The sequence below is a fragment of the Acanthisitta chloris genome, unplaced genomic scaffold (genome assembly GCF_000695815.1).
Source record: "Acanthisitta chloris isolate BGI_N310 unplaced genomic scaffold, ASM69581v1 scaffold15574, whole genome shotgun sequence".
Lineage (NCBI taxonomy): Eukaryota > Metazoa > Chordata > Aves > Passeriformes > Acanthisittidae > Acanthisitta > Acanthisitta chloris.
The window spans coordinates 32,407-45,285 of record NW_008671134.1 but is presented as its reverse complement, the minus strand read 5'-3'; the positions used below and the strand labels follow the sequence as shown (position 1 = coordinate 45,285).

At 42.6% G+C, this 12,879-nt stretch overlaps 1 protein-coding gene across 1 annotated transcript in view; it reads right to left on the bottom strand.

Annotated features, from left to right (window-relative positions):
* Positions 1–253: 253 nt before the first annotated feature.
* SHQ1 (SHQ1, H/ACA ribonucleoprotein assembly factor) overlaps positions 254–12,879 on the bottom strand; it is a 43,102-nt gene continuing 30,476 nt past the window's right edge. The window contains exon 13 of the mRNA XM_009073986.1: positions 254–896. Within this exon, the coding sequence (XP_009072234.1) occupies positions 254–896 (643 nt within the window). The remainder of the gene's footprint in view (positions 897–12,879) is intronic.

Here is a 12,879-nt window from a genome sequence, read left to right as displayed (position 1 = left end):
TGAATAAACTTAAAGAAAACTGTTTCTAGAAGTTTACTGACATGATACATTCTCATGTCAAATCTGAGACTCTGCTGGATCAGAGAAGACAAATAAAATTAACTATGAGGGTATCTCTCACACAGTTGTATCAATTCCTTCTCAAGCAATATTGTCTTCCAGCAAAGAAGAAAATCCTCCTGCAGCTCAGGATAGCATTGGGACACCTCAGAGCTGTGTGCTGGTGGGTCACCCTGGGTTCTAACATGCTCCTTTAGTCTTCATCTTCATTTGTGCTGCAGAGGAAAAGCAATGGGTTTGGCTTTGAGGACAGCTCCAAGAAATTGTCCTTCCCACTAGTATCTTCAGAAACTCTGTCAGGTTCAGGTTTCTGGTTTTCTTTTTGTTCCTGTGCCATGCAGCTTGCAGTGGCCAATCCTTCAGGCTGCTCTGAGAGCCTCATTGTACTGTGCATTTGCTTTTCTAATTCTTCTATCAATTTCCCAGTCTGAGATGGAGATTGCCCAGAAACCTTTGATTTTCCATCACTAACCTCCAGCGCAGAAGTGTTTGTGCCCTGCCTTAATCCATTACAGTCACTAAGTGGAGCTGTCCTCTCCCCTGGAAGTGTGCCTTGGAAAGAATTTATTTCCCCATCTTCACTGGTCGAGGACTCTCGCTCATCTGAATCAGAGCCTTCTGTCTCAGATGATGAAGTGCTGCTTGATTCCTCAGAGTCACTTGTCTCCGACTCCGGCAGCTGTTGCTTGGAAACTGTGCCAGCAGCTTTTAACATGTTCTCTTCCTCCAGTACCAGCACTGCTGCTGCTTCCAGCTCCTCTAGCTCCAACCCCAAGTGGGACTTGGTGAGTGCAGTTTTCTGCAAGGATTCAGAGAGTGCAGCCAACTTTTTTGACCTTTAACAAAGAACAAGATGTGTTATTGAACTTTACAGACAGAACTTTCCCATTTGATAATGAGAACACGAAGTCTTAAATGTTTTTGCTGTTTGCTCGGTGTGCAAACAACTTCCTTCTTCAGTCCTGATTCTAAAAAGGAGATGCTACAGGGGGACAAGAGTCAAAATAATTCATAACTGCAGTTATTTTGGGCAAGTTTTCCCACAAAGTTAGGCAATGTCCCATTAAAATCTTTAATGATACTTTTCAGATGCTTCAGCTGTGAGAACAGATCTGAGAACAAACCTCCCCAAGGTTTGCTGTCTGTAGCAGCACCCTGCAGCTTGTGGATGGCTGGATTAAGCTTACATGCAGCAAAATCATCCTGGTTTTCTACCTTCTTAAATCTATCTGTTCAATGTGTAGGAACCACCAGCACCTGCCATCTCAGTGATCTATTCCCCTCCTGTCCCAGCCAGTTTGGTGCACCCATGACTGTAGGAGATGCTCAATGCTCTGTGGATGTGCTTCACCTTTCAGCTGGAATCCAGCTGAAATATAATTCAACAGAAATAACAGGGCCATTTAGATAGATGCCTCTAATAAAGCAGGAACACCACATCAGCTTCACCTCTTTGGTGCAGCCCTATCCATTTCCTCCAGTGTTTGGGAGTCAGCACAAGCTTTACCAGAAAAGTGCATCATGGATTTATAAGCAGAGAGGCCAAAAAAAAGTTAAGAGAGTGCCTTGAAATGGAGGGGGGTGAGGGGCAGAGGGGAAAATGGGTATAAAATAACAAACATACATCCTGTTTCTTGTTGTAGAGTTTTGCCTCAGACTATCAATCAGCTTTTCACCACTTCCTGCAGCAGCAGGTCTGCTATAAATCCTGCAGCAACTGACTGGGTTTCATTTCCTCTGCCAAAGCTGCTAACCTGCAAGGCATGACACACTGACACTGGAGCAAGGAGCTCAGAGTGTAATACATGACTCCTGCGAGGCAAAAGTTAAAGTGCTTGTTCTCTCAGCTGAATGATTTTAAAGATCTTTATATTCCATCTCCCAGGGGGCATAATTACTCAGTATAACAGAGATGCTTCCATGGGTTGTTTTTTTTCCTCCCAAAGGAATTTTATTTTTAAGTGGGGGAAGGGAAATCCAGTGCAGCTTCTTAAATGTTTTACAGACAGTGCAACACTTAAAAACTGAATAGAACACACTAAACTTCCTTAGTTCAACCCAAAGACTAGAAAACTAAGAAATAACTTTCCCAGAAGTGAAGCAACAGAAAACAATTCACATGTCTAGGATTTTTAAATAGAAAGCTAAGAATTAAATCACAACATCATCCTGGCAGCCTCTAATATAAAGACAGGTACCAAAAATCTGCTCACTTCACATTATTCTAATCGCTTCTTCTTGGAGATTTATTTCCATTTTAGTTTTGTCAAAAACTTGAAAAGTTACGGAGGATTTGAGAATTGCCAACTTAACTGGGAACAAAGAGTTTTCTCCCTGCCCTGTCAGTAAAAAGCAAGGCAAAGAAGGCAAGTGATGCATTGAAAGGTTCATGGAGCCTTGCAGGTAGGTGGGGACAGAACTGCAGGGAAATCTGCTTCCTGAACACACTGGGGAGCAGCTGATTTATACCCCAAGTCACAAGAGTTTACATTCCTTTCAGAAAGCATTTTGCTTTGCTTTCTGAACAGGCTCTTTCCTTCCTTCTAACTGTGTGTACATGTGTGTCCTTCCTCTGTGAGAGCTGCTAACAACACGAAGGTACAATCCTTCCTGTCCTACTGCCTCACTGTTCACAGCAATTCCAGCTCCAAAGGCTGTGCCTTGTGACAGAGAACACTGTTTTGTCCCCATTTTATATGTGGTTCTCTTTAATTTCACTGACAGCCATAAGCAACTAAGTCACAACCTCCTCTGGCATTTCCCCTGCTGACACACCTACAGCTCCACCACCTAAGTCTCACCTGTTCTACTTCTGCCATTATAGCCAGAAAATCCATTTGCAAAGCCCTGTTTGTCCTCACACTTCTGTCATCTCTGCCACTTTGTTTCCCAATTCTATATGTATTTTCTGCCTTTTTCCTCTTTCTGCCATTCTAATTTTTCATGCCTATTTCCCCTGCTGAATACTCTATCCTTATAAAACCCTCTCCACTTCTGTCACTGTTCATTTAGGATGCAGTTTAACACATTAGATACAGAAACATATCACACATCTATTAAGGAGCAGCAAGTATGAAGGAGATGTAGACATGATGTGCTTCTTTGACATGAACAAATACTTCACCATGCTCCAGATTACTTCATGACAAAAGGAAAAAACTAGCACAGTGATAAGACTCATTGGACTCACCACAGATGATGCTGGTCCTACTGACAGATAACAAAATAGTCTAAAGCAACAAGTTGGGCTTTTAGCTCTTGGCCACATCAGGTATTTGATGTCTCTGCTCATTTCAGGGATTCAGACCCAACACACCTTTAAAGGTCCTTTCCAACCCAAACTGTTCTGTGATTCTATGACAAAGTCTCTTTTCAGTTACTCAGATTTCTTACTAGGTGAAATGTGTCTTCCCAACTTTCACTCTGGTCATCAAGTCACTTCCAGAAGAAAACTACAGAGCTCCACATTTCAATGAGAGACACACTCAAAACTGTCACCTCTTGATAAAGTTATACATAAAAGCAGAAAACTTTACTCCCCGACTTTGCAATGCTGTATTAAAAGATAAAGAGAAATTGGAGAACATTTTTGGGTTCCTTCTCCCCCTGTGCAAGGGACTAAGAGAATTAAAGGAGATAACTGATAGCTAATTGTAAGGCAATTATCTCATTTGAAGGAGAACTGAGTTTCGGGAGTGCATTTCACATCAGCCTTAAGAAAAGGTGGCAGAACTCCCTGGACAAAAGACAAAGCAAACAGCCTCAAAATCAGAGCATGGAAACACTTTCAGTGGGAGACTGTGGATCTCTGAGCTAATCATTTCCCAACTGAAAGATAAGCAACAAGTCAGGAAGCAAAAATGAGACCCCAGAAGTGATATCTCAGGTGTTAGACTTGCATTAAATAGGTCCTGCTGTTTCCCACATCTTTGGAGTAGTGTTTGAGAGATTAGACAGCAAATACTTTAATTTTTCAAGTATGATTAATGGAACCCACGATGACTTTCAGACATGCTCACTCAGTATGCACATTTGTGGTAATGATATCTTATTATTATGGTAATAGTCTTCTTACATAAACATGCATAATAGGTTTTAAAGGTGCTACACATGATAATTATTAGTTATCACCATGTCAGTTGCTTAAGGAAAATGTTTAATTACAGGTTAAACTGATCAGATGCATGTTTTGTTTAATGTATAGCTTTGAGGAACAGATAACAGAGGCATCTCGGGGCTTGTCCATGTAGTCTGGAATTAAAATTCCAAGACAGAACTGCAGTAATCCTTGTCTAGGCACAGAAGAGTTTCTTCAAGTGCTAGAAGAAGAAAAAAAAAAGTCTTGTTCTACAGATCTTAGATTATATAAGAGTAAAACTGGGCTGAAAAGAACAAAGAATCAATGGAGATTTAGCAAATAAAGGGAGATGGAGAAAACAAGGAGGGGAAAAAAGAGGATTACAGCAACAGGAAAGGGAAATCATTACAGGTTTACAGCAGGGGCCACCTGTGGCAGCAGGAGGAGAGGTGATGGTGATGAGCACTGACTGCAGCCCTGGGACAGGAGCAACAGCCACAGGGTGGGAGAAGAGCAGGACACGTCTCCAGTTAAACACAAATGCTCCCGTGAGCTCGAGTTCTGCCTCCTGTCCCAAGGAGTACAGAGGGCACCAGGACCAAAGGAATCAAGGCAGCTGTTATCTCCAGAACATAGAGCTAAGAGAATAAAGTCTCACAAAAGACATACATTAGGGATCTGATTGTTTCCAAGGAAGATTTAACATGAGCTGGAAGGAAAGACAAAAGTCAACCTAGCCACTAAGAGCACAAAAAAAACCTTGGGGGGGATATGTCCAGCTACAAAATCCTCTCATTTTTCCTCAAATATTAAAATAAAAGCAATTATGCTTCTGTATACTATGTCCATCAGTCAGAAACAACACTATGAAAGGAAAGGTTTAAAGAAAGAGGGACCAGACCTTTCCCTCTGCCTGGTACTTGCCTTACATCCATTTCTCCTGCTTTAGCAGTTCAGTTATGCTAGAAAAACCAAACAAACAACTCAAAGAGAACTTGAAAACAGAAAATTCCACTGATTATTCTGTATGATGGGTGGCACTGCATACTCCATCATGGCAGGGGAGTTATATATCTAAGACACTGTGCAAAGTATTTGCAAACAAGGGAGTAAATGTTGCCCAGAGAGGCTGTGGGATCCCCATCCCTGAAAGTGTTCCAGGCCAGGCTGGATGAGGTGTGGAGTAACCTGGGCTAGTGCAAGGTGTCCCTGCACATGGCAGGGCATGGAACAAGACAATCTTTAAGGTCTCTTCCAGCCCAAACGTGATTCCATGCAACAGTCACACTGGCAGCGCAGCCTCTCAAAGCAGGAGTCAGTAACATTCCACTCTGGAATGAGAAGTGACTTTCCTCGCACGGGCACAGGCTCTAGCTTGCTTTTGTTTCTGTAAACAATAGAAGGATTATTTCTCCTGCCTCATCAATTTGGCTTTGCATTTCACAGATGTATACAAACATCCACTGCTGGGAAGTACACGGTGTAAACAAGGTGTAAGACAAGGCAAAATCCAGCAGAATTTCCTTGTTATCTAGCCTGGCTCAGGCACAGCCAAGGCAGTGACAGCACAGAGCTGCCATGGCAGATGGAGCTGGTCCTGCCCAAGCACAACAGAAAGGAAACAAAGCATGGGAACCTGAGTATCACAAACACTGACAGCAGCTTTGCTCACCAGCCTGGTGCCTGAATGTGACCTAACTGGTCTTGGAGCCAAGCTGGAACCCAACTAATCTTGGAACCAACTAAACTCTTGTTGCCTTACACTGTTCACTCTGTGGTTAGAGCCTACTCACTGTGCTACAGTGGGAACCAGTCCTCCATCCTAGCACTGCTCTGACTGGGCTCCACAGGGCTGATGAGCCCTGTTTTAAGTGTAAAACACTTCACATTAATTATCTTTAAGCCTTGCAGGCAAGATAAACACATCTCAAAGAAGCAGCAGGTCCTTCAAGCGCAGACCTGCCTTCGGAGCCCGCAGGTTCCACCGGGTGTGAGCATGGCCCTGTGTGCCTGCCAAGCAGCTGTCCCCTGGCAGCTCTGCCATTCCTTGGGATGCATTCAAACACAAACCAGCAGCACGCTCTGCCAGCCAGAAGGGCTGACAGATACAGACAGGGCAGTTATTTAACTTATCTCCACTCAGCAGGAGCTCTGGACACGCAGGATCCACCTCAGAGTAAAGCTGTGGCATTAAGCAAAAGGTTTTCTGCCTGCTGGATCACAAGGCATTCCCAGTGCCTTAATTTTATGTGTTGACTGTCTAAGAAGTTACCAAATATAAGGAGAAAGCATCAGGTTATATTTACACTTACCAAGGCCTGGCAAAACTCAGGAGAGAAAGTTCCACATCCACCCTCTTTCTTAGATACAACAGATAAGATACCAAGCACTGCACCAAGCCACTTAAACATGCTCCAAATTACCTACCTGGCAGCACTGCTTACAATTTCCCACAATTATTCATTTAGCCAGAGGCACTGCAAGGATTAAGACAATTCTAGAGTTAATATTATCTCAGACATCACCAGGTATTAGCCCAAAGTGGAGCCTCAGCAGTTCAGACACAGAGGATGTGTAAATTTACTATCTGCAAGATATTGAAATGTCACTTAAACTGTGAGGAGTAATGAAATTTTCTGCCTTGTCACCAGACTGGCTGAGGACAGGCTGCAAAACTGGTGTTTCTGCATGGTCTGTCAGTGGTGAACAAAAGAGCACCTGCAAAGGAACAGACTCTCCAGACCCTTTGGATCATCTCAGTCTCCTCCTGCCCAGAGTAGTTCTTGCTGGATTTCATCCATCACTGTCCTCCAGCCCAAGCCTTATCTGCTCAGACATAAGGTATGAAGAGACATTGTTCAATGTTCAGTGTCCTGATAATGCCAAATGAACTTCCCACAGGAACTCTGTCATGATCTTGATGGAAATTAATATCCCTATGGCAGCAAGTCGACTGCTGAAGCTCTCTAGAAGCACAAGGCTCAACAAGTCACAGCCAGACAGGATAGAAAAGGTTAGAAAGCAAGAAGAATGTACACAGCTGACAACACATTCAGCTAGTCTTCTTATCAAGAAAACAACTGTTCCTTACTCTAGAATTCAGATGCAGAGTCTATCTCGTCCTGCTCAGCCACCAAACTGCTGATCACTGGGGAAGGTCTTTTGAAGCTGATAACTGAGCTCACCCTGTTAGGAAACACCATAACTCACTGCATCAGCATATCCTGAGAGCCAGGGTAGAGGATAAACCAGGGGAGAGAAACAAACCCTTGAATTGCTGTAACAGAAGTTAAACTTGAGGGCTTTAACCCAGCAGCAACATGATTCCTTGAGAAAGGCAACTAACACTGACAAACCTCCTCCACACTTGACATGCAATGTCAAACAGCTAGAAAGAAAAAAAACCCCAACTATAATGATTGAATTCTTCTGATAGAGGATTGACACACAATTTGATTTTAATAAAATATTCAAGACATGAAAGAGTTGAGGTTTGATCAGCCCTGACTGGTAAGACACAGGAGTGATAACGATGGTGGTGTTGAATGCTAAAACAGAATTCATTAATGCAGAAACAGCTCAAGTCAACAGGCACAAAAAGGCAAAAATGGTCCAACGATGAGATTAGATCACAAAAATCCTCCAGTTTGGGAGAAGAATCCTTACACATGGACATTTGGCTGCAGTAATAAAACTCATCACACTAAACACATAAGCCATTTGCCCAAACTACTCTGTGAAAGTCGTGGGTTCCAAAAGAACATGAGCCTCAGGATCTGCCTGGAGACAAGAGACTAGGACTCAGTTACACCTTTTAGGGTATGTTTTATATGGGATGCCTATTTCACCATTCTTTGTTTCACTTTCAAGGTTATCCCTAATGAGTGCTGCAATTACACACCAGTCAATGACCTCCAACCATAGTGAAAGAGGTCTGAAAAAGCAAACTCAGAACCAGTGAACAAAAATAGTCTGTAAATACTTAGTTTGAGTTCAGAATGAAATTCAGAGCAGAAAGTAGCCTTGGCAAATGTTAACAGATAGTGCCAAGCACTTTGCCTATCCCTACACACTATGACAACTCTATACTGGTTTTATTGCTAAGTACCTTTACCCCAACTCCCCCCAAACTTGGGGAAACTCTGCACAGATTTTATTTCACCCAACTCTGGGGACACAACTGTTCTCTACATGCCTAAAACTTAAACCATAACAGTACTACTGTGAAGTTTAAGGCATGAACTGGAAAATACATAGAGCACCTGAACCACAGGGCAACCCTTTTGTGGAGACAAAAGCTCTAGAAGAACACAGGTAATATTCTTTTATAACCCTCAGCAAGATGAATATGTGACACCTAAGTCCCTTCCCAGCCTTGATTAGCTGGTTAGCTCATCCTAGCCCTACCTGGCTCATGAGAGCTGAAGGAATCACAGAATAGGTCATGCAATTAACAGCCAGAGAGAGAAACATAAACAGCAACTTTCAGCAGTTTTGTGTGCTCAGTTTTTTACACATTTTTATAGTGAGAGGCAGAACCAATAAATAACTCCATTAAAATCTCATTAGCTCTGATCAATGAGTACAGAAGATAATAGAAGAACAAAGCTGAATTTAATGTGTTGGTAAAGGAGAAACAGGACCATTTTCTTCAAGACTCAGGTAAAAATTGACCTAAACTTTAACTAATCTTCTACCTGATCTGCAGCAAAGGAAAGACAGATGAGTGTAAACACAACTGCAACAACACAACATTTGTCCACACGAATCAGCACTGGATTAACCACTGTTTTCATAGGAAAGAGACAAACCATCTCCCCAACACACACAAAACTGTTCCATTTCTACACTTCCTTACGAAAAGCAGCTGCTGAAATAAAAGGTACTCGGCCTATTCAAGATATTTGATGCAACTGCAGGTAAGAATTCATACTTTCCATTTCTAGAGATGATGGATACTGATTTTTAGCTTTAGGTTTACACAGTTACACTGCCCATGTCTATACTGACTGTTAATTACTTCATTTCCAGTAACTCTTGGAGACATCAGCCAACGACATCAAATCTATGAGTAAGTAGAGTTTAAGTAAGACCTTTAAATTCCTACATATTTAATGAAAATAAGCAGAGGTATAAATAATGAGACTCATGAGAAGATGCAGGCAGGACACAGCTCTTGTGTCTTGGCTTGGTAGGGGGCCAAGGCACACACACACCATAGAATCACAGAATTTAAGGGTTGGAATGGACCTGACAGATCATCTAGTCCCAGCCTTGTGCCTGGTGGAGGTGTCACAGGACGTGGTGAAGAGATGAGGACACAAGGCTTGGATTTGTGGGAAGTTTACAGAACCTGTTTTTTTTTTCCTGCCTCCCTTGCAGGCACCAGACAAAGTGGAGACTGGAAAAGCTTCCCTGAACACCAGATCTTTATCATAAATATAGGAAATCCACACTGTAAAAAAAGGCAGCACTGGGGTCACAAAGAAGTCTGGGAAACACATCTCCTGTAAGCAAGATGTTACCACTGCACACTGACAGGATGAGAGGAGACTCCTTGTGACAAGAGAAACCCCCCAGTTCTCTGCAGGTGACACAACACAGCCCTGCACCATCAACAAAGGCTGATGGGGAGAATCCAGTGGGCTTAAGGGGAACATAAAATGCTTTAATCTTGAAACTGTGCCTTTCAAAGGGCATTACAGGGATTCTGGAACTAAGAGAGTGATGTACTTACACTGCAATCCAACTTGCACTCTTGTAAACATGAACTGCTATCTACAGAGCTTAAAGTCTTACAGTTTGTTAATCATAAATCAAATATAAAACAGCACCATCCTTTCAATTTAAGTGGCTTCTTTTATGTTAATAAGGCTGAATGCTTCAAGTGACTTTCCCTCCATATTTATTCTGGAATTCCACAGTGCTTCTTTCATAATGAATCTAAATACTGCATGAGCTGAACTTCACATTTATAAATATTTAAAAAAAAAAAAAAGATGAAGCTTTCCAATCTAACATCTTACTTTCATTACTTGCTCTTTTTGATAAGCTGAAGCCAAACAGATCGTGGATTATAAAAGAAATCAAGTGCAGCTTACTTATGTAGATGATATTATGAAAATATTCATACGAGAAAACAGACTTGGAATTAATATTGGGACTATAAAAAGAAACTGAAGAGTATTTATATGTTTTAAGAATGCTTGAACTGAGCTTTGTTGCCAAAACAGCTCCAAGTAAGTTGCAGCCAGGCCAAACATCTAACAATGGCACAGCTTCCAGAGTTATAGATGATAAATGCAAATAATGAGAGATGAATAGATAACTCACCACAAAACAGACACAGAGAAAGAAACAGATTTTGTAACATGATAGCAGTACTGGCTGCATTACAGACATGGAGCTCTGACAGTTGTTCCCTATTAGCACTGATTCCCTCACATTCCTTTACTGCCATTACCTAGGACTTGGTCCTCACCATCACTGCTGGTGATCCAGGAGAAAGCTCTGCTAATGCTGCAGATTGTACAATTTGTGTTACAATATGGGGCTGAAAGGAACCCACACACAGCAGGGGCAGAAAATGGGAGTTTTAGTGTCAGGATAATGCTCGTAAAGTCCTGTATTACAAACATAACGACAGTGAACAGGCTCTAAAGCACAATTACACATTACTCCAACATGATCCTGTTCCTTTACCACAGAATTTATCCACCAAACAACACAGTGAGGTCAGTCAGAGTTTTAACTCTTACACCACTCCACTGCTTCTGACTGACACCAGCAACACTTCCAGGGAAAACACCACCTGTAGCTTCCCACTCACAGTCCATTCTCAATTCACACAGTCTGAACAGGAAAAGACACCAAATCTGAGCATCTTGCAAATTCCTGACAGGAAAGCAGATTGTTGCAAGGGTATGAGCTGAACAGCCTGCTCCCAGCTTCTCCCACACACCCCAGAGTGTGTGTCAGCACCTTGGGCACAGCAGGCCAAGGGGTGATGGTTTTAAACTGAAGGAGAGTTGACTCAGATTGGATATAGGACAGAAGTTTGTGACAATGAGGGTGGTAAAACACTGGCACACGCTGCCCAGAGAAGCTGTGGCTGCCCCATCCCTGGAAACATTCTCAAAGCCCTGTTGGATGGGGCTTGGAGCAACCTGGTCTGGGGGAAGACATCCCTGCTCATGGCAGGGGGGTGGACTAGACACCTTTAAAGGTGCCTTCCAACCTAAACTAGTGTATGATTCTATGCTCATGCCTCTTAGGAATAATTATTGTTATTAATCTAGCTGCTGACAAGGTTGGAAACAAACCAGGAAGATGTTATCAGCCTGCAGCTCTGCTTCCCACTTGGACCTGAGCTGCACTCTCCACCTGCTCAGGAAAGCAACAACTGCACAGGCTCATCCTTGCCCTCTCAAGCCAGAGAACGAGCCAGCTGGGATGTGCTGACTGAAAAGACATGACACAGATCACTGACCCTTCTGTAGGCAGACAGGAACTGCCTCCCAACAACTTTGGAAAATCAAAGCAGTAGCCTGAGGGGGGAAAAAATGGCTTTCTTCTTTGCCTTCCCTGCCCACAGCAAGGTGCATTCAGACACAGCCTGAAGGGATATGAGCTATAGAGAAGTGATGGAATAAATAGGAAAAAAAACCAACAGAAGACAGAGAGGAATAACATGAAAGGAAACTGCAGCCATAGCAGCTGGGAGGAGAGATTAAATCCCTTGTTAAAAACATCCATGTTTTACAGGGCTTGCTAAAACATATATGAAGGGCAATTTCTGGTGTTATACCCACCTGTCTATCACCTTTTTGAACCCTGAGGGCAAACAGAGTTTTGCCTTAAGGCTCTTAAGTCAGTATAGTCTATTACTTGGGTATTGTTATTTACCAAGGGCTCTGGGTGCACCTCCTGCTCTACAGACAATTGAAGTGACAGCCCAGGCCTTAAATAAGATGCAAGACTTTAAGGAGAGGCATGGCAGGTCCTGGTGGCAGCAAACAAACAGAAACTGTATTAAAAACATGCATCAAAACAGTGAAAGGCAAGACACATCCATAATGTGCTTTCAAATTATTAGTTACTATTTTTGAATCAAAGGACTGTGATCTAAGGCTTAAGAGCAGATGACTTGGGATGAAAATAAATAAATCTGGGGTTTCTACCAACAGTCAATGTACTCTCTGATAAATTGCTAAGCTCTTATCTAAGTTTAAAGGGAAATGATAGCATTTCTTCCTGTGAGGCTGTTTTAGAAGTGTAATAAATTGCACAGAATCCCCAGCACTTTCTGCACCAGACCCAGAGGTAGTGTTGGGACCACAGGGTGTTCATTTGAGCTATGCTATCTTGATGGAAACAAATAAGACAGTACAGAATTGCCCAACAACCCAGGGAGAATGAGACAACTCATAATTACTCTTCACTAGGAAAAGGTGAAAACATTTTGCTGTCTAAATTCTTTCTCCTTCCTGTTCAACCAGACTGATAGCAAGTCCAGAGGAGGCCATGAAGTTGCTGAGAGGACTGAAGCATCTCCCCTCTGAAGACAGGCTGAGGGAGTTGGGGCTGTTCAGCCTGAAGAAGAGAAGGTTGTGTGGAGACCTCAGAGCAACTTTTCAATGTGTGAAGGGCCTACAAGGAGCTGGAGAGGGACTCTGTGTTAGGAACTGCAGTGACAGGACAAGGGGCAATGGGTTCAAACTGAAGGAGGGGAACTTTAGGTT